This window comes from Acomys russatus, chromosome 1 (genome assembly GCF_903995435.1).
Source record: "Acomys russatus chromosome 1, mAcoRus1.1, whole genome shotgun sequence".
Taxonomy (NCBI): Eukaryota; Metazoa; Chordata; class Mammalia; order Rodentia; family Muridae; genus Acomys; species Acomys russatus.
In genome coordinates, this window is record NC_067137.1 from 96,932,062 (window position 1) to 96,953,838 (window position 21,777).

Consider the following 21,777-nt stretch of genomic DNA (forward strand, 5'->3'; position numbering starts at 1 on the left):
TATCCACACACAGGCACAGGTACATAATTAAAAGCAATAAAAACAAATCTTTTTTTTAATTAAAAGATGTCATAAAAGATGTCATATTTTTTCCCTTCTAAGGCCACATATCTTCAGAATTCAGAGCCTATTAGACACCTAACAGGTCCATTCTAAACCGTATTTTATGTAGTCCATCCATATGTCTGCTTGTTAAATGGGGTTCCTGGTATATTCATGGGTGTGCATGAGAAATGCATCTCAAGGCGCACCTTCACAGACTAAAGTGCCTACCACCTCCCCGGGGCATACAGTCTACAAACTACACCACCATCACCTATGTGACCTGTCATTGGTAGAAACACCGTTCTGCAGAGTGGCTATTTATGGATCTTTATTCTTTTCTGTGTCCTCCTCTCTCTCTCTCTCTCTCTCTCTCTCTCTCTCTCTCTCTCTCTCTCTCTCTCTCTCTCTCTCTCTCCTGGTTCTCTCTTTTCCTCCCCCAACATCTCTTTCCTCTGTCTTTCCATTGCACCCCCACCCCCTACCTTCCCCCACTGCCCAGGTGTGTGTTCCTTCCAGACAACGGCGCGTTCTTCGTCAACTACGTGATCACAGCGGCCCTGCTGGGCACAGGCATGGAGCTGATGCGCCTGGGATCACTCTGCACGTATTGTACCCGCCTCTTCTTTTCCAGATCAGAGCCAGAGAGAGTCCACATCCGAAAGGTGAGGGCCAGCTCTTCTGTCAACGTAGTTCTCAGCTTTTCCTGGGAGAGAAAGAAAGGGATCTGCTAGGAGCCCTGGGACACAGCATGGAAGTCTGGACCATGAGTGGCTCGCTCGTTCTTTCTTTTTTAAAGACTTATTTATTTTATTATGTAGACAGCGCTCTGCCTGCATGCCAGAAGAGGGCATCAGATCACATTATAGATGGTTGTGAGCCACCATGTGGTTGCTGGGTATGGAACTCAGGACCTCTAGAAGAGCAGTGAGTGTTCTTAACCTCTGAGCCATCTCTCCAGTCCCTTGGTGGCTGTTTCCCAGACTCCACAGTAGGAAGAAATGTTGCCTCTAGGACAGTGTGTCAGCCAGTTCCCTAGAGGAATGCCAGAAGTAGCCTAGACAAGGGAGCCGAGCAACTTCAGGGTGACCCTTGCCTTCTGCCTTAGAACCACGCCATGGATTTCCAGTTTGGGCGAGAATATGCGTGGATGTTGAGCGTCTTCAGCGTGGTGATGGCGTATAGCATCACTTGCCCTATAATTGTCCCTTTTGGTGAGTCATCTACCAGGTACCCCCAGGGCTATGCAATCTGAAACAAGAGGGGGAACCAAGATCCTTAGCATCGGGCTACATCCCAGAGCATGGGGAGTTCTGGGACAGCCTGTGGTAGGGAGGTGGCAGGAACAGGGCTAAGCCATGGGACTCTTCTGATGGCTGCTAACAAGGGCTGTTGGTTGAAAGCATGTGCGAATGAAAGACATCACCAAGTCGGCAGAATCAGTTCTAGAGGTGACAGAAGTCATCTCTGTAGGTCTCCCACAGCCCATCCCTGTCCTCTAAGCTCTATGGGTACCCGAGGGCAGCACAGATCTGCTAGGTTGGTGCAGCCAGTGAATGCATCTCTGTCTTCCGGTCCACAGGGCTGCTGTATCTGTGCATGAAGCACATCACAGACCGCTATAACATGTACTACTCCTACGCGCCCACCAAACTGAACGAGCAGATCCACATGGCCGCTGTCTACCAGGCCATTTTCGCACCACTCTTGGGGCTCTTCTGGATGCTCTTCTTCTCCATCCTGCGAGTAGGTGGGTGCCCAGCCTGCTCTGTCTGACCCTGTGAGTCCCTTGACACCATCTCTGATAGAAGAGGAAGGTTCAGGTGAGAGGGACATTGCTCGTGGGACTTGGCCATGCCTAGTGCCTGCTCTGGGCCACGGTGCATGTATTATTAGCCGTGGCAGAACTTTGAGGCAAAGGTAAAGTCCAAACACTGTGCATTTGGCCTTGAGTATAAAATTTCACATTCCTTCATTCTAAATGTAGATTGACAGAAAATAGAAGAGCAGCTTTTGGGACTCAGGTCCCATGACATTTCCTCTGGGAGCCAATACGCTGCCTGCTCTCATGGGTTCGCCAGAACCTAGAAAAAGGAATCCGTTTTTGCAAAGGTGGCTAGCCTTGCCTCACCCTTTGGTTACATAAAGATGCTTCTCCTGCCTTGGGGAGCCCAGAAGCACCTTCACAGAAGTTCCCAGGGGCCACAGACTGTGTGCTCCTTAGCCTTCTCCCGGCTGGGTCAACCACGTCACTAGGCTGTCTCCAACCCCACTGCTCTTCTCTCTAGTTGCAATTTATTATATCATCTGAGGTGCATTTTTTTTCTTTTTTTATTAATTTATCTCCCTGAGGTGCATTTTATTTGCCCTCTGTCAGAATGACGCCCTCCATTATGCTCACAGCACAGTGATTTGTTAACATTCCATTTCCTGTCTGTAAGATTTTCCCTGCCACTTGCAAGGCTTGTTTTTTTTTTCCCTCCTTAAATGAATCTTTCTAAATATCAAAAATGGAAAAAAACAAAAGACCAAAAGCTGTTATCCATAATCCCACCTAGAGCTATTCTTTTTTTTTCTTTCTTTCTTTCTTTCTTTTTTTTTTTTTTTTTTTTTTGAGACAGGGTTTTTCTGTAATAGTAGTCCTGGCTATCCTGAATTCACTTTGTATACCAGGCTGGCCTTGAACTCACAGAGATCTGCCTCCCGAATGCTGGGATTAAAGGTGTGCGCCACCACACCCTGCATCGAGCTGTTTTTTTCTTGTTCCCTCTGGCTAGCATTTGCTGAGGGGGAGAGAGCAAAGTGAGGGTGTGTGTTAGTTTGCTCTTACTTATAAAATCGTGACCATCACATCATAACTTGCCATCTTGTATCCTGGGTTTTCATCTGCACATCACCTCCCAAGTGGCTTTATATCTGTTAAGAGTTTGTTTGAATGCACGCCTTTGCCAGGTGCATCCAAGGCTTCAGCTTATGTCAGCCCTTTGTGGCTGGATGCTGTTGAGGCTCTTTACTGGGTTGTGCTATGGCGCAGCAGTGCACTAGTGAGCTTCATCTGGTAGTCACCAAAAACCAGAGAATTGACTTCTCATACCGACCTTGTTAAAAAATCTGTTGCCATTGGGGCTGGAGAGATGGCTCAGTGGTTAAGAGCACTGGCTGCTCTTCCAAAGGTCTTGAGTTCAGTTCCCAGCAACCACATGGTAGCTCACCACTAGATTGATAGTGAGATCTGGTGCCCTCTTCTGGCATGCATGTGTACAGGCAGGCAGGCCACTATATATAAAATAAGTAAATAAGTAAGTCTTTAAAAAAAAAATACCTGTTGCCATTAAGGAGATCAAATATTCACACATGAGATATGTAAATGACTTTTGAAGGCTGGGTTGCTTTTCAGTGTGATTAGCAGTGGGCCTGCAGGGGGAAGGGAGGGCCAGAGCCTGGGGGCAGTAGCCTAACTGGTGACCCAAAGATACCTTTGAGGAACCATGGAAGCAGGTAATTGATAGATTAAGATGGGCTTGTTTAATGGACATTGGTGTGGGTAATTTAAATCCATTCAAATTCTATCTTCCGTAGAATATAGAGTAAGGCACATTCTAAACTGGCCAAATAGAACAAAAGGGATACCCTTAGTATGTCACGCTCACTCCCCGTGCTTGGAAGGAGTGTTGTGCGGGGACTTCCTCTGCTCTAGCTCAGTGGTCCCATGGCAGTTCAGAAGCTGGTGACCCCAGGCATCTGCTAAAGCACTTCCGTTTCCCTACTTCCACCCTGACTGCAGCGCTCAAACTCCATGCCACTGTCTTTTCTTTTCCCTGGCAGGTACCCTTCACATCATCACTTTCTTCTCCTTGACTTCCCTCATCATCTCCATCGTAATCGCCTTTTCTGGCATTTTTCTGGGGAAGCTCCGAATAGTCCGTAAATATGAGGTGAGTTGCCAGCTCACCCTTCACGCCCCTGATTCTTCTGGTCCCGAGGACACAGTTCTGAGAGACCCTGGTAGAGGCCCCCAGAACACAGCAGGACAAGAGGGGTGGCCTTCTGCACTAGCTCAGGGTGGTCATCCAAAGACACAGCACCCCCACCCCCACCAACACCTCGTCCAAATAACAGGCTGCTGCTAGTCTGTCTCTCCCGACACAGGAGTTTGGTCCAGCCACTGTGAGTACCACTGCAAGGGGGAAGGAGGAAGAAATGGAGGGAGACGGGATGGTGGTGAATGGAGCCCAGGCTATGGGGCACTTGAGGGTATCTGTTAAGAGGCATCCCTCCGTGAGTCCTCTGGCTCTTTGGCAGGGGTACCCAGTCTAATCATTAGGCCAGAGACAAGAGTGCATCCACACCACCTCAGAAGGCCTACCAGCAATGCTGAGTGTCTGAGTCAGCATTTCCCAGGGTGAACATCCACGCTGGGGCGGGTGAAACATCATTTTTGCTCTTCGTGATTGCATGCTTATCTTTCCAGTTGACCTTCTGCTTAGAGTAACTGGTTCTTTATAACAGCAAACCGTTTCCTTTCTGAATGATGCATATAAAGAAAGCTGGTTTGAGGCACAGCACCCTGCAGAGGGAGCCTTCTGGAAGCACCTTCTTCTTTCTCTATCTGTATCTGGGACCTGGTTGGAGCACAGGCATCCACCACTATTGCTGGTTGGAGTAACAAGCTAGAATAGGACCATAATGAATCTTTCTCCAACACACACACACACACACACACACACACACACACACACACACACACACACACACACGCTCTAATATTATGATGTCGCCAAATCTATTTGCCTTTGTGCCACCCTAGAGATGGAGGGTGGTAGGACACCTAGGTAAGATTGATTGGGAATTCCTAGACAATGACACAGTCCAAGCACGCCCACCTGTGAAACCCCATTCCAACTTTGATCATTCCCCCTTTGTGGTTTTGGGGACAGAACATTCCAGAAGGAATTCTTGGCATCCAACCCTTTCCTTCTTTCTTCTGGGCTTCTGCCCTGCCTGCTGGTCTGAAGGTCTAGAAAGAGAAAGAGTTAGCCAGGCAGTGGTGGCACATCCCTTTAAATCCCAGCCCTTGGGAGGCAGAGGCTGTGAGTTCGAGGCCAACCTAGTCTACAAAGTGAGTCCAGGACAGCCAAGGCTACACAGAGAAAGCCTGTCTCGAAAACCCAGAAAGAAAAAGACAGAAAAAGGAAAAGGCTGAGGGTCAAGGTGGCAAGTCAGAAGCTCAAATAAAGAACGGGAAGGGGGCAAAGGGCAGCCCCCATCCTGTGACAGACCACCCTTCCTTTCCTCACTGCAGCCTGAGGAAGAATCAGAGACTGTGTTTGATGTGGAACCGAGCAGCACGACCTCCACGCCCACCTCCCTTGTAAGTTTCTGCCTCCACCCTGGGGACAAGTCAGGAGGGTGGGGCCTTGCAGGGCTGGCACACTCCAACAACGTGGAGGCGGGGAGAGACACCAGTGTTTAGTGCCTACCCTGGGTACTGGGGAGGAGCCGGGACCCCTGGGTCCCCTCTTCTGACACAGCAGGACTTGGCCCAGGTCCAATTGCTTCCGTGGCCCTGGCTGAAGAGCAGGGTGAGAAGATCCAGCTCTAGCACGACAGACAATAGAAGTCACCCCGAGAGGAGTCAGCCAGAGATGACGTACTCCATCAGGGAGACCCAGATCTCAGACTCCTCAATCAAATAGACGCAGGGGCATGCTGGGGCTTGGCCTCAGGACCCAAGGCTGCCTCCCCAGGGCACAGGCGTTGGCCAGAGCAGTGCACACAGAGCTGCAGGGAGCTATTGACGGACCCAGTGAATGGTAAGGCAGGGGCAGCACTGGACTGATGAGCCCGCCAGCCTGTCAGGAGCTGAGGCTGGACAGTGGACTGGGCACAGAGGTTCCCATGCCCTTTGGCTTGCCTGGATGGATGGAGCCCTCACCTTCATCCCTACCACATGTGCTCATGCAATCATCTATGCCCGTTCGGAGCTGGGCACAGGTCCTTCATAGCCCAGTGCTAGGCACCTTTGGGCCTCCAACAAACACTGAAGAAGGGTGCCAGCAGGCCTGGGCACTCGGGGAAGTTTCCCCCAAAAGGGATCATGTCATGGAACTGGAGGAATGGGAGGAAAGGTTGCCAGGTGAAAGAGGGTATGGGAAGAGCCTTGAGGAAGAGGAAGAGCCTGGGCAAGGGCTGGAGGAAATGATCTGGAGACTGTAGGGAAACAGAAGATATCATTCAACTCAGATATACAGAGTATGCCTTGGGCAGGGCCCACACAGCCCAGAGGGTTTTGTTTTGTGTTTGTTTTTGTTTTAGTGGTAGGTAGAGTTGGGTCAGAGTCCAACAGCTTCAGGCAGACCCACCTGGCCCTGTGCACAGACACTAGCAGTGTCAGAACCATGGTTGGGCCTCACTTGAAAGGAAAAACAAAAACCAAGCCCTACAGCCAGTGTCACACTGTCTCGAGAGACAGGGAAGAGACAAAGAGCCTCTCAAGGATGACTTTCTCTGGCCAATGGGAGCACCCTCACTGTTAGCAGGGGAAATGTAAGGGCTACAAGCCTTGCTGTTATCTCTCTGGGTTAATAAACTCCCATGACAGGGTTTTTAATCCCCCAAATTTTAAACTATTACCATTTTGCTGTGTGGGAGATTGATTGAGCACACAGCCTTATGCATATTGGGTAAGCGTCCTAGTAAGCTATGTACCCACCCTACGAGATCCACTAATTTAGACCCCAGTGGTCTGAGCAAGGATATGGCCGAACCGAGTTTGAGCCAGGTCCACATGGCTATAAAATCTGTGCTTAAACAAACAAACAGACAGACAAACAAGGGATGAATGAATAGAACTTACTATTTATGCATGTATTTATTTTTTGAGACAGGGTTTCCATATGGGCTACCTGGCCTCGACCTTCAGGCTCAAGTGACTCCCACACCAGCTTCCAGAGTAGCAGGGACTGCACAGGCATGTGCTACCATGCCCGGCTTAAACTCTTAAAAATCCTTTATGTTTACAACAGTGGGATCTGATCGTGGTAGGCAACTGTGGTGATGAAAGGCAGAGGAGCAAGAATGAGGAAATAAAAAGTTCCTATTCCCACCACCCAGGGTCGGTCACTGAGTGGTGTACATTCTTCCAGACGCGTGTCTCTCTTCCAAATAGCTTATGCTTATATATACACATATGGAATTCTATTATGTATATATGGGTTTTTGCTAAAATGAAATTCTTCTGCACGTGCCATTTTATAACCCGTGTAACTGTCAGTATGTTGCCATGGATATGAATTTTGACCTTTTTTGCCTACCCATATTCAAATGCCCTTTTTACTCATCTTTTATAACTGGCCCAAACCCAGAACCAGTTGAGTGTCTATGCTAGATTAGGACTATGGAAGGGCCAAGGCAGTCCCTGCAGAGTGTCCCCACCTTGCCCTCCCGTCCCCATTGCCTGAAAGCTGGAGGCTTGAGAGGCTCAAGTTCAGTGCTGAGGCTAGAACGGACCCTGGAAGTACAAGGAAGTACAGTGTGTCACCTTGGAGATCTGTAACATCCCGTTCACTCCTAATGAGACCACTGGGTATGCTACCCAGGTTTTCTGCTGTCCAGCTACCATTTCCTTTTTTTTTTTAACAGCTAAAATGTCTCCAGTATGTGTTTTGGCATATGTGTCTAGATAGCTCTCAGGACTGTTCCCAACTGGGGGTTTCTGTTTATACTGGAGTAGGAAAAGAGTTCCATCCATCTCATAATTGCCTCGTAGATCAAAAGCTACTACAAGAGACGACAGGTTGCCCCTTCCCCTGGCACTTCCTGTGTCTCCCTAATCTGCTGCCTTCCTTGGCATCCTTGACATCAGCCTTCAGTGTGACAGGAGCCTGCTTAGCACTTCTCAGTTCCAAAATCTGTGACATGTTGCAGCAAAACATACTAGCTGATAAATGGAGGTCTGTCCAGTTCTGGGAGGCCCTAGGCCATCTTCCTCTTGGATTCTGCCTGAGTGGGACGGATACTGTGTGAAACACATGCTGTAGATGGGGAGTTAGGAAACCTGCCTCTAAACTAACTCTAGCAACTCCAAGGTAGTGAACAGCCTTTATCTCTCGGAGCTCACTGAATAAGAAACAAGGTGGAGGAACTGGGGGCATAGGGGGTGGGGAGGAAGGGGGGTGGACAGGGGGCAGAGAGGGCCCAGGGCTTGGAGGGGCAGAGCTAACTGGGTGGGGCATGAGGAGAGAGGGTGTACTCTAGACCTTGCTCCCAATATGACCTTGCCTCATCTTCCCCTCTCTGTTCCGAGCAGCTGTATGTGGCCACCGTGCTACAGGAGCCGGAGTTGAACCTGACCCCTGCCTCCTCCCCAGCCCGGCACACCTATGGCACCATGAACAGCCAGCCAGAAGAGGGAGAAGAAGAGAGTGGTCTGAGGGGCTTTGCGAGGGAACTGGACTCAGCCCAGCTCCAGGAAGGGCTGGAACTTGAGGGCCGGAGCCACTGATTAGGGCTCCAGTTAGGGGGCCAGGGGAGAGCCTGGCAGGGGGAGGCAGGAAGGAGCTCCCTCCCACAGACTTTGAGAAGCTCCTGGTTGGAGACATGTCACCCTGTGGCCCTGTGAAGAACCGAACCTGCTGACTAGCTGGAAAAGGGCAGGATGGGGTGGCAGAGGCATACACCTTGTATTTGGGAGCGATGGCTGAAGTCCAGGACACAAGAGACTGAAATGCCATGTGCTTGCTGGGGTCAAAGTGGGCAAGTGTGCATATGGGAAGAGGCCCACTGAAGGCTTCCTGGGCCTTTACCATCCCCCTAGTCCAGCTGCCCTTCAAGGATTGCTCCAGACCCGGGTCGTCCACTGCAGTCTGAACAGACAAAGGTATGTGTTACTGGATCTTGTGGATAAGGCCCAGGTTTCCCTGTGGAGCATCTAGAAACTCTGTACTCACCCCCTGAGTAAAGGGGCAGCTGGAACAGCCCTGGGAAGTGATTGAGGCCTTCCCTGTTTCTCTGCCCTGCTATTTGCATATAATGATAGCTACTCAGGCTCATTAAAGGAGACCTACATGCATGTGGTAAAGGAAACCATGGCTAATCCTTACTGGTTGACTTAAGGGTGTTTGTGTGTGTGTGTACACACGTGTACGTGTGTGTATGTGTGTGCGTGTGCACGTGCGCGCGTACGCGTGTGTGTGCAGACACATGTGCATCTGTATGTGCATGTGTAAATGTATATGTGTGTGTGCATGCGTGTGTGTGTGTGTGTGTGTGTGTGTGTGTGTGTGTGTGTAGGGGTGGCAGAGAGTTCAGGAAACAAGGTCTTTTCTCCAAAACTGGGCCATGGAAATCAGACACAAGACACACCTCTCTAAGTCCCAAGGATAAATGAGAAGGTCCCCAAAGCCTAGAGGCGGCCACCCAAGGACATCCCCTGCCCCCTGTCTGGGTGCACTGCGCCTCAGCATGGCCAAGACTGGTGACAGTTCCGGCTGCAAACTGAAGGCACTAGCCATCCCCTGACCTCAGAAGGGACTCCTTCTCTTTCAAGCTGTCTGGCTTCCAGTGTGGTACTGGCTCAGATGCTCCAGTTGCTTCACACAGTGATGGTGTTACCCTAGTCCTGCCAGGGTTACATAGAGGAGGAGTGATGGGCGCACCTCCATGGAGAAGACCCTTCTGGAGGGCAAGCTGTTTTCCCAGATCTGCCTCCCATTAGAGGAGCAAACAGCTGCAATGCTGGTGACTCGGCCCCTCTACACCATGCTGAGGTGTTGCAGCTTCTGCCTTGTAAGCCTGAGCCACCTGAACCAAGGGGTCTATAGGCTCCTGAGCCCCTGAAGCTCCTCCCCAGATATCTGGGTCCCTCTTCACTGTTCATTCATTGCAGGTGGGTCCAGGCTCTATCCACCTCAGTATCTCCTCCACCCATGGCTGCCCTGAAAACATCACTTGGACCTGCCTCTGTCACATCCCAGTCCCTCAGGCAGTTTCAAGCATCACACCAGAGCAGAAATGGTTGCTCATGGGGCAGGCAGTGTCACAACTGAGGGCTTGGTCCCAAATACTAGCATGGTGATCTTTGCGCAGAGCTTGAGTCAGCTGGGAAAGAGGTCAAGATTTCCTTGTGAAGCTCGGAATAAGGGGAGACTTATATATAGCCATAGACTTATACACCCCAGTACCCCAAGGCCCTCACCCCTGGGATTTTATCAACCGGGGAAAGAATGTCATTATAGCAGAGTGGTCAGGCCCAACATCCAGGCCCATCTTCCCAAAGTGGGGAGTGGCAGTCCATCCTCTTCCCCAGTCCTGATTTGGAATGTAACCAGAAGCTGGACCAGGGCCTCTTCTCTGGCCACTGCTTGTTGGCACCTGCCCCAGATCCCTGCAGCTCTGTCTGGTGCTGCTGGCCCTCCCTCCTTGCCCCCCCCCCCAGCCACTGTAACCCATGGAAGCTTCCAATTCAAGGGGTCCAACAGACAGCAGGGCTGGATGGCTGGAGGGCTTTCCTCCTCTGGATCTGGGTCCAGCGCAGCCTGGTTCTGATGCTAATGTTGGGCAAGTGCTCTCCCAGGACTTGAGTTTGCAAGGTCACTAGAGGCCAGACTTCTTCATCTTCTTACACATGCAGACAACTTCCTGGACGTCCTCAACATCCGCTGTCCTAGCCCGTTGCTCATCATCTCAGCCTGGGCCACACTCAGCCCATCCACCTTGATCCCTTCCAGAGGGAGCTGCCTCCTAGGAGACCCAGAATGACACAGAGCCTCCCAGAGGGGACTCTTGCTTGGAGCAGCGCCCCCCCCCCCCCCGCCCACTTACCTGCCTGTCCCTAAGCTGCCTTTGGAAGCAAAGTGCCTATCAGCAGCATTGCATTTTTGGGTGGGTGGGGGGGTGGGAGTAGGGGTGGAGGGGTGGGGGAGGCAGGCTAATCATGGCCACTACCACCAAAGGAATGTGCCAGAATGCTGAGCCTAACCTTGTTGTTATTAATGTATGACTGTGCCTTGAATAAACAAGTCCTCCTCACATCTGCTGGCCTGTGCCTCTGCCTTGGACTGACAGGGCGTTCTCCACTTGGAAGGGGCCAGAGTTGTTAAGGGATGACCCCCAAATCACGCAGCATACCTCACTGCGTGACTCCTACCCTGGGGCCATTGCTGCCTCTGCTGGGATCTCTTTACTCTCCACAGCCTTCCCTGGCCCCAGGTCTAGGGTAGAAGAAAGGGGAGGCCTGGTAACTGCTGACAGTTGGTTGGAAACACAGGAAGTGGCTCTGCGTCATTCCTGTGCAGCAAGGGAGCGCCATCCCCGAGACCGCTGAAGCAGTAGCACACCTGGCCGAGAGCCGAGCCAGGACAGCAGATAGACTAGATTTCAGGGCGATAGCCCCATGTAGAGCCACAGACAGGGCTCCGGCCTATATATCTGGGGATACAGAAAAGAGATAGTGACAGTTTCCGGGAGAGTGGGGGACAATCCGATAGGCCTGGGCAGGACAGGAGGTGGCTTAAGTAGGGCTGGAGAGATGGCTCATGGCTCAGCTCTTCCAAAGGACCACAGTTCAATTCCCAGCAACCACATGACAGCTCACAACTGTCTGTAACTCCAAGATCTGACACCCTAACACCAACGCACATAAATTAAAATTAAATAAAATATTAAAAAAATAAAAAGAAGTGGCTTAAGTAAAGCTCTTGTAGCAAGAAGAAAACAGTTCTCTGCCAGGAAACATGCCTCTGGGTGTAGGAGACTTGAGTTCTGGTCATCTTTGTCCATGTGCCTGACACTAGGCTGTTGCTTCGTCCCCAGAGTAGGAGAGGAAGACCTCTCAGCAGTGCCCGCTTACCATGCTTCATGGATTTGAGCTGCTGCAAGAGAGGGACCTAATAACTCACGAGCTTCTGGAGTGCCAACTATCTCTCAGGGGGTCTGCCTCTTCTTGGAAATTACAAACCCCCAGCTTGCAGACATTAGGACATTCCATGATTCTCCCACCCTTTCAGGGGAGGCGTAGGTGGACACGAAAGAACCAAAAGAAATGTTGAATAGAGGGGCTTGTGTAGCCCAAGGTGGTGGGGATGCTCAGAAGATGGGGGGAGTGGATCCCTTTACTTATCAGGAAAGGAGGGCTGGTGGCTTGGATGATGGGTATACCTGCCTGGGGGTGGGACTAGGAACAAGGCTTGGTGCCAGGAAAGCCTAGAACACCAGCCTCTAGGCTGTGTCCACAGGGCCCTGAGGCTCCCAGGCCAGGGTCATACTGGGCACCACTAGCCTAGGAAGGGCGCGAAAGCCTGAGTCTCCTTGTGACTTCTGCCTGGAAGCCTTCAAACCCAGGACAGGGAGAGGAAGCCCTTGGCCACCCTACCACTGCTGCTTCTCTGGTGGCAGCTCAGGTCTGTCCTGAGGAACATGGTTGCTAGCTTGACTGTAGGCTTCCAGGCGCTCTGTGGGAGGCCTTAGGACATGGGGGAGCTGGGGTTCCAAGAAGGCAAGCTCCCAGCTCTGCCCAGGAGAACTGTTTCTGAACATCTGCCAGCCTTCAGCTTTGACAGCCTGCAGTCCAGCATCACCCAAGCCTTTTGTTCCAGCGACAAGTGGGAGTCTCCTAGATGGACCAAGGTTTGGGGCAGGGGTGGGGAAGGGTGCTTGGTCACTTCAGTATTATAGAAATCCCCAGCTGAGTATAGCAGGCAGAGAGGGGAATGGTTCCTGCCTCAGGTACCACACACCCTCACAGAGCTCAGTCTCATTAGCCCAGGCTAGAAATGAGTAATGGGCACATTCCTGCCATACGGATCTTCCCCTGCAATAAATATGACTCTTATTTGGCCACATCCTGGGCCTCGGGGTCCTTTCTACTTTGTCAGCTTCAGCGACTGTTTAAGGAATCGCCTCTTCTCTCTTCTCTAAACACAACCCAGAGTGGTTTTCATGACAGCCTGCCCATTCCTAGGCAAGAGAAGGTTCCAAGTGCAATAAACAAAGCCGTTACATAATGGGATGTCAGGCAGGGCTAAGTGCTTTGAAGAAAGAACAGAACAAGATGAGAAAGGGGAATGACTGGAGACAGGAGGGCATTTCTGCCCTCTAGGATCCAGGACGAGGAGGGGGGTGGGGGTGGGGGCAGGAAACGTGGAGGGGCCCTGACAAGAATAAGTGCAGGGCTCAAAGAGCAGCGAGAAAGGCCAGTGGGGCTGAAGCAGAGCGAGCAAGGAAGGGGAAGGCCAAGGCAAGTTCTGAGAGGGCAACAGAGCCTCGTGGGATTCTGTTAGGACTCCAGGCTTTCCTCTGGTGATGTGGGGAGCTGCCAGGGGAGGCAGAAGGACTATAGGATTGTCTTACATAATTCACCCCCCCTTTTTTTTTTTCAGATTATAAGATACATTTTTTAAAAAATTGAGTCTGGCTCTATAGCCCAGGTGGGTCTCACAAACTCTTCAGTCTTCCAGAACTCTAGGATTGCAGTTGTGTGTCACCATACCCTGCTATCTTAATCACTCTTAAGGATACAGCTAAGCACTGTTAAATACGTTGATTATAATATACAAGTGTCACCCTCAGCCACCTTTACAATGTGTAATCTCTGTCCTTAGGGAACAGTTGCTTCCCTTCCTCTTCCCAGCCCCAGTAACCAAGGACACCGTCATGTACCGAGGCGAACACTGGGGCTGGGGGGCAGGGTGAGGAGCAGAAATTCCAACTGGTGCTGTCTGTGAGAGGGGATAAGGTAGTAACAAGTCATATGCTACCGTAAGGGCTGGAGAGGCCTGAGTGGAGGAAGGTGGGTCAGAGAGAAATCCAGAAGCCAGGATTACTCCAAGATCTTAGCCAGAACTTGACAAGCGGTAAAGGAGACTGGCTGGGAACGGGGTGCCTGGAGCAGACTGCATCTAGCCATGCTGCATCTGAGACACCACTGGCTGGATAAGGAAAGGTAGGCTGGCAACTTTTAAACCTCGGGTCAGTTACGATGTTTAAGTCAGGCACTGGCCAAGGCTGGAATGGGAGCAAGCACAGATGAGAAGGCGGCCCAAGAGGTGCAATCAACACAAGGGGGAGAGAAGAGCCTGCAAGGTGATAGAAGGAGCTATAGGGGGGACCTGAGGAAGCAGGGGAGGGGGGCCACCCAGAGAGGAAGGAGGGAGCCTCAGGGCTCACCAGTCACAGCAGCAGAACTATGGCAGAGAAGCACAGAGCATCAGCCAAGTAGAGGACGCTGGTTATACGTCAGCAGACGACCTGGTTTCTCCCCACGAGACAGCAGGAGAAGGGAAGGAGCCGGCGCAGAAATACTTCAAAGACTTTTAAGAAGATGCAAAAGCATGGTGCAAGATGCAGACTGATGATTCTGAGATAATCAGGGGAGCTGGCATGAGGTGATGCTGTGATGTTCGCGACTTCAAATGTGAACAGAGTGTTTAGAAACGCCTAAGGAAAGAGCAGCAAAGTAAAGGACATGGAGCCTTGCTTAAAAACTCTAGCAAATACAAAACAGGGAAGGGCCAACCTGGAGGTGATGGCAGAGGGGTTCGTCACTCCCTGGATTTTTGCAGCTGGTTACATTTTTCCAGAAGGTTAAACATTAAGGAGTGATGAACTCGGCAAGTGGAAGGCTAAGACAGGACCCCCGAACTGAACAAGATGGAAGCCACTTGTGGCTCCGATCCCAGCAGGTAAGAGTGGAGACAAAATCTGCCTGTGGTAGATTCCCATTTTCTTGTAAAGTCTGGAAATAACACAGAGCCGGAAAGCTATTCTTCTGAAGAATTCTGCTAACCACGGAACTAAAAGGAGTGGGGACTGGAGAGGGGGGGAGGAGTTATTTCACACACACACACACACACACACACACACACACACACACACACACGGAATGGTAGCATATTTGAGGTCAAGCATCTATGTGTGGTGGCTCACAACATGGGCCAGAGAAGGGTGTTTGGCTTTTACTAAGCCAAGTCACTCTGTCACTGGCATTAGGCTAGTACAGATAACTGAGCTTAGCTGTTGTTAGGTCAAATGGGGTAGGGTGGGAGGGGACAAGATCCTGCTGCTGCAGCCTGCTGAGGTGGAGAAAATGCTTTCTGTGCATCAGTGGGAATAGCATTCTCAGTAGGCTACTGCTCAACATCTGCAGCCCCCACTGCCCTCCAAGACCTGAGCTGGACAGAAAAGACTGCCCAGCTAAGAGCATGCAAAATCCAGCTGGTACCAGCTTGCCACCCATCCATACTGAGAAACAAGCTACCCCATCCACCACCAGGGCAGCTACCGAAAGATGTACTCTGTTCCCAGGCCAGCTCCAGGACAATTCCTAGACTCCTGGAGTCTATGGGAAAGTAATCACCTCCTCAAGCAATGGTCACTTCTCATGCTAACCTTTACCACCATGTACCAGGCTGCCTTTATAGCTGCTTGCCTGTGCGGTCCCATGCCCCAGACCCATGTACTACTTCCCTTGGGGAATAAGTATGATGTGTGTCTTATGTGTGTGTGTGTGTGTGTGTGTGTGTGTGTGTGTGTGTGTGTGTGTGTTACTCTGACAAAATGTGTGACAGAAACGATATAGGAAAGATTTATTCTCTCTCGTGGTTTTGGAAGATCTCAGCCCATCATGGCAGGAGGACCTGGTGGAGTTCACGGCAGTGGGTACGTGCCATGGTGGTGCTTCAGATCAAAGCGGGCCAGGAAGGGTGGGAACCAGGGATCAGGCTCCCACCTTCAAAGGGCCCCCCTTAGTGCCCACTCTGACCAACCAGATCCCACTCTCAAAACAGTTGCCGCAGGCTAGGCAGTAAAGCATTCAGAACTAGCCTGTTCAGATTCAAGCCAGAGCACTGGCCATTCCAAGCACACATACAAGAGGAGGTTATGTATCATTCAAATTGAGTTCTAAGTGGGTAATGCTGGAGACTGGAAACCTTCACTAAGCAGCAACTCAGGGACAGAGTTCTCTTCACTCTTGTTCGGCCCGTGAACTCTGCATTAAACTGGTGAATGCCTGAGGATGAGATCCGTGTGGCTATCTGGAGATGGGCGTGGCCAGTGTAGAAGTGTCCCAATAGCCACACAGACTACCTGTTAGAACTGTCCCCTGCCCCACTTCTTCCAAAGGAAGCTGGTCCAGGTGTGTGCCCAGAAAAAAAAAAAAACTGGATTTGGTGGCCTCATAGCCAGTCTGGATCCAAGACCCCCCAAGCTGCCCCACCCACTATCCATTGCCTCTGGCCTTCCCTTCCCAGGCTGCTTCCTCTGCCACCCAGTCACGCTTTGGCCCTGCTGCCCCATGTCGACCCCATCCTGCTCTGAGCCCTAGTACTCTGTGGCTTCACCTAGCACAGGTCAAGGCCCACAAAAGGTCTAGCCATGGAGGGTCAGCGCACAGAACATGTTTATTGTGAGTTTATAGACCACATTACAGGTCAAGAAAGTGTGGGAGGCTTGGGATGCAGACAAGGGCCCACTGTATTTTCTCCTCCTCCTCTGCCCAGGCATAGATCCACCTTCAAGTGTTTAACACAGAGTTAGGGGCCCATAGCAGGGGCGTGTGGTGGTGGTGGTGAGAGAGCAGAAGAGCGTGGAGAGGCAGAGCTTCAGCCCCGCTAGAACAGGGTGGCAGGAAGAATCCCAGTACTCTGAGCCATGTTGGATGAGGTCATTCCTCCTCCTTGCCCTACTAGTCTCTCCATTCTGGCTGGCCAGATGGGTACCCCCAAAAGAATAATGGGGTGCTTCTACCAGAAATGCTGAACCAAGAACATATGGGGCATTGAGCAGCTGAGTCTCAGGGTGTCCATTGCCACTGAAGAACACCATCTTCCCTGCTCCCCTTGCCTGAGATCCTCAGAAACCCTAAAGCCATTCCTTCTCTTCATTTTTGGAAAGTAAACAGCCTGACAGGAAAGCATCACACTGCGCAGGCAAGACGGAAAGTTCTAGAAGCCTAGTCACTTTACATCACCTTGGCAGAGGCTTCTATGAGAAGAACTGCCCCCTCCCCCATTCCATCTCACTACCAAAATGGTTTGGCCTCATGGAGAGAGCTAACCAGGCATGCAGGAGTATGTCTGTGAGGATGAGGGGAACCCAGAGGCCCCTCTAGAAGGAAAAACCACCTCTCGATAGTAGGAGTCCTCTCCTAATCACCTCTCTAGGATGGCCAAGGGGATGAAGACCAAAGTGCAGAGAAGCCCTGGGGGAGGGGCTGAGGCCACAACAGATAGATCAGCAGACAGACACGGACAGGTGGGAGCATTGGCTTGTCTCTTACTCCCCATCCCAGCCTCGGCTCATGGCTTGCACCACAGCTCCATAGAGTTGGCTCCAGGCGGCCCTTGTAGCTGGTGTAAAGTCAGGACCCAGGCACTTCTCCAGCATGTGGAGCAGGGACTCGCCCACTGTCTGCGGAAGCAAGAGGTACCCAGTCATCAGGTGAGACGGCTGCCAATAAGGGAACACAGGCTTTTCTTCTCTCCTGCAATGGGAGAGGCAATCAAGAGCATCCAGGCTTCCTATTCACAGAGCTTTCCAGCAAAGGGGTTGGGTACTGTCATGGCCAGGGTTCCTTATGAGCCACACCTGGAACACACGTATACTGGGGTAGGATCCTGTCTTAGGCATGAGTTACCCTGGTGACTGGTTCTGGCCAGTGGGACGTTAGCAACAGTAGTGCCAGCAGAGGCTTTATAAGCTCTTGTATACTGGGGCTCATTACCCTGGTAGCAGCCAGCCCCCTGAGTAGCAGTCCTTCCTTGCTGAGACTTAGCTAGCATGAGGAAAGCTTAAAAGCTCACAGGTCACCTTAGACACCCTAGCCCCAGTGGAGCTGGCCTCAACACAGAGGACTCCAAACAGACTCCAGAAAAAGAGCTGCCCAGCTGAGCCCAGCCACAAGACTCAGGACTTGCTTTTAAGGGCGGATTTCTGGGGTGATTTGATACCTATAAATAGACTGATGCCAAAGGCTGCTAAGACTTCATGGTTCTCCCCTCCCCCATCCCCACCCTCACTCTGAGTAAAGGTTTCTCTGTGTAGCCCTGGCTCTCCTGAAACTCATGCTGTAGATCAGGCTGGCCTTGAACTCATAGAGATCTGCCTGCCTCTGCCGGGATCAAAGGTGTGAGCCACCACTGCCCGACAGCCTTCATAGCTCTTAAAGAAGCCCCATTAAAGAGAAATCTGAGGCTCAGGGAGGCTAAGTCAGTGTTAGCCACATAGCAGGATGGAACTAGAGCAGACCTTTATTTCTTGTCATCTGAGGACCTGGAGCTGTGAGGTGGGGGAGCGGGGGCAAACTGGGAGAGAGTGGCAGCTGCAGGTCTGGAGCTCTGAAGCAAGAAAGTACCCCACTACCCACCGAGAAGGAGCTGAGGCTTACTCCCACTGCCCGGTGCTTCCTGCCCAAGCTGGCCAGGTACTCCTCCAGTGAAGACAGGTTCTCCACATTGGTCACTGCAGCATCAATCACTAGCATCACCTGCCAAAGACACAGAGGGCCCAGCACAGTCCTACCTGCCTCCCACCACAGCCTAGAACCCAGGCTCTGAGCTCAACAAGGGAGGCTTTCAGAATGCTGATGTCCAGATCAGAGGTAGCAGGTAGCCAGTGTCTGTATACAGTAGGTGCTGGCTCCATGATTGAAATTCCACTTGTGAAGCCCTTCTCTTTTGAGGATCTCAAAACCTTTGACATACCTTCAGAATAGTATTGCCTGCAATGGACAAGGGTGAAGTGAGGCGCTGAGAGGATCATCAACCCAGGTGGCTCCAAGTGGCCAAGATCCACCAATGCAATCCATGGGAGCCACAGGTCAAGGCTGACAGCAGTTTACCTGGCTGGGCCCCGCTGGCTTGAGAATAGGGTGGAGGAGGATGCTGGGTCCAATCCAGAGGGAAGAGAACGGTGTGTGTGTGTGTGTGTGTGTGTGTGTGTGTGTGTGTCTGTGTGTGTCTGTATGTGTGCAGAAGCTGTGTGTGTGCAGAAGCCGTGTGTGTGTGTGTGTGTGTGTGTGTGTGCAGAAGCTATGTGTGTATATACAGAAGTAGTGTGCGAAGCTGTATATGTGTGCAGAAGCTGTGTGTGTGTGTGTGTGTGTGTGTGTGTGTGTGTGTGTAGAAGCTGTGTGCATCCTTATCCCAAGTCCCTCCTCCTTTACCAAGACAGTGCTCTGCAGATCTGAGAGCTCATAGCTCCACCTCCCTCACCTTCCTAATGTGGTCCAGGAATTCCGGGGAGGAGAGACAGTCCTCAGGGCTGGAGAACTGGCGGCCATTGTACTGGAAGAGAGGCAGCAGGCTGGGTTCCAGGGCAAAGAGTCTGTGGGTTGGGAGCAGGAGTCATCAGCACCGTGAGTGGCAACCGCAGCAGACCCTGGCTGGCCTGAAGAAAGGCACAGTACACTCCCGACCTGGCACTTGCCAGCTTACTCAGTCTCCCCCCATCTCTTCTCTGGACACCCTCCAGAGGACACTGTGTCCCCAGCCTCTCACATTACCTGGCAGACAGCAGCCCCTCCCTAAAGAATTGAGGGCTGAGTCTGGGACAGGAAGAACCTCAACCCGAAATCTAGGGGGAATCTTCCCTATCAAAATTTCTCAGCGTCTCTGTATCTGAGATGGCTTACATGGGTGATGACCTCAGAACACGCTCTTTGTACTACTGAGCACTAAGCCTCTCCCATGTGGCTAACTGTAGTTGTGAACCCCTCATACTTTTAAGCAGTGGGTTCAGAGGAGGAAAGAGAAGCCCAGAGAGGCTAAGCAAGCTGCCTTAAGTTACACAGTAAAGCCACAGTGGGCATGAGAGTCGGAGAGAAAATGATTTTAGTAAAAATACAGTTGGCACAAACAGAAAATTCCAGCCTCACTGGGGGGAAAGCTTTCATTTTTGTAGAACTCCTGTGTGACTAGAGAGGGTTTGCAAAAGTCCTGTTCCGAAGTTTTGGACTAACCTAGGTAGCTGTGATGGGGGAGTGTGACTCCTTTGGCCAGCCTGAAAATCAGCCTCTCTTCTCCCGTGGGGCCTGCCTTTTCTCTCTCTTCCCAGTGGTGAGACTGGGACTTCTGTGGCCCTGCAGCTGGACCTTCTCTGTTCTAAGCCTGTGCTTTCAACTGAAGGGTTCATATTACTGGTGGCTGGATTTGAGCTCTCCTGGGCTGCCTCTTCCGCTCAAGGGTGCATGGGTAGGTAGGCAAGGGAGCCTGTCCCACAGATCCAGGTGCCTGCACACCGCAGCTGGCCTTCAGGTCACTCCTACCCGCCTGGACCCCTGTGAGCGGCCCTACAGTCACTACCCACAGGACAATGAGGTAGAAAGAGTAGGGGGCACTGTATCCACCAATCAGTTCAGCTGGGAGCCGCTATCTGGGAAAAGCAGATGGGACAGCACCACCTGTCGCTGCTGCACACACACCCCTCTCTCCGGGAGCACCATTGCATGCGGGCCATTTCTCCTCCTCGGTGACAAGTCCAGCAATCCCATTGCCGCCAGGCACCCCTCCACTTGCACCCCGGTGCTCCCGCAGCACTCACCTGGCGAAGAGGACAGTGCCGTGTTCCAGAGGGCTGCGGCTGACGGCCCGCCAGCTCTGCCGGATCAGCTCTGGCTCTGGGCGCTCCATGCTCTCTCTCCTCAGAGAAACGCGGGGCGCAAGGATGGGACCCTCGGGGCGTGGGCGCCGTCACCGCACGTGCAGCGCCATCTCCACGGCGACGCGGGGGAGCCCCCCTCCAGGCCCAGTGCCTTAGTAGGGCGGGGCCCAACAACTGCGCCTTTGCTGGAGGATGCTCAACGCAGCTTGACCAAGGGCGCTTCCGGGGACCCCTGCTGAGGCAGCTGAGCTCTGCGCGCCCCGAAGCGAAGCCCCAGAGAGCCGCCCTTTAAAGCTATGGTAGCTCCCACCCGCTCCTGCCCAGGGAGGCTTGGGCGCTCCCTCTGCACGCCTTAGACAGGGACTACCCGAGGCCTGGGAAATGTCCAGGCTTCAGAGCCTAACAGACTTTGCCAAGCCTCTGGGATTGTTTCACTCTTGAAAACTAGTGATGCGACTACTTATCTGGGCTGGCTTGTGGTGCATGCCTGTAAATCTCAGCATTACAGAGAGGTGGGAATTGAGAGGGTTAAGCCACGCTGGGCTACACGAGTTGCCTCATTCCCCTCCCATGAGTAAATAACCACTTCATATTTCTGATGAAGAGACCCAGGGCCCAATGTTCAAGGTGAGTCCCACTTCCCCACCGGAAAATTCTTGGGCTTGCCATCTCTTAGGCTCATGGTCTCTGCTCACATCCCCGATTGCTGTGTTCCCTAGAGTTCTGCTAGGGGGACTCAGGTCACCAAACTGGTTTCCCTGTCCTCTGCTCAAGCCGTGGGTTTGAGTGGAGCATTTGTACAACTTTGAGCCTACCAAAGTTCTCAGTTTAAGGGATGGAGGCCAAACCACAGCCATCTCAAGTGTGGGCTTCGGCCTCAGCCTGTTGCATCAGAATGGACCTCCACCCCTGCAACCCCAGAGCAGCAACTAGTAATGCACTACTTATGTATCCACTGAGTCAAAGTCACATTCTGCCATCCCACGACCTACTGAAAATGGTGATAAAACCCCAAAACAAAGCGAACCCTCCAAAACAAAAACAAAGAAAACAGGGGCTAGGGAGACAGTTCAGCATTGGGGAAGCAGAGGCAGGCAGATCTCTCTGTGTTCCAGGCCAGCCTGGTCTACAGAGCAACGA

The 21,777-nt window shown here is 51.9% G+C and overlaps 2 protein-coding genes across 4 annotated transcripts in view; one reads left to right on the top strand and one right to left on the bottom strand.

The window, feature by feature from the left end:
- Tmem63c (transmembrane protein 63C) overlaps window positions 1–8,659 on the top strand; it is a 36,921-nt gene extending 28,262 nt beyond the window's left edge. Inside the window, 6 exon segments of the mRNA XM_051149692.1 lie at window positions 545–707; window positions 1,151–1,256; window positions 1,625–1,792; window positions 3,868–3,977; window positions 5,345–5,413; window positions 8,351–8,659. Of these exon segments, the coding sequence (XP_051005649.1) occupies window positions 545–707; window positions 1,151–1,256; window positions 1,625–1,792; window positions 3,868–3,977; window positions 5,345–5,413; window positions 8,351–8,545 (811 nt within the window). The 3' untranslated portion in view covers window positions 8,546–8,659.
- Ngb (neuroglobin) lies at window positions 806–21,360 on the bottom strand. Of its 3 annotated transcripts, XM_051149675.1 has the most exons (5): window positions 20,578–21,360; window positions 19,251–19,362; window positions 18,404–18,523; window positions 4,926–5,059; window positions 806–1,293 (listed from the first exon to the last, which is right to left on the bottom strand). In XM_051149675.1, exons 1-5 carry the CDS (start codon window positions 20,664–20,666, stop codon window positions 1,266–1,268), a joined length of 483 nt encoding a protein of 160 aa, XP_051005632.1. In that variant the 5' UTR covers window positions 20,667–21,360; the 3' UTR covers window positions 806–1,265. The 3 variants fall into 3 exon arrangements, with proteins under 3 accessions (XP_051005632.1, XP_051005641.1, XP_051005638.1); XM_051149684.1 differs by lacking the exons at window positions 806–1,293; window positions 4,926–5,059 and adding an exon at window positions 16,451–17,448 and having other exon boundaries at window positions 18,425–18,523; window positions 20,578–21,349; XM_051149681.1 differs by lacking the exons at window positions 806–1,293; window positions 4,926–5,059 and adding an exon at window positions 16,455–17,448 and having other exon boundaries at window positions 20,578–21,325.
- Window positions 21,361–21,777: the final 417 nt, after the last annotated feature.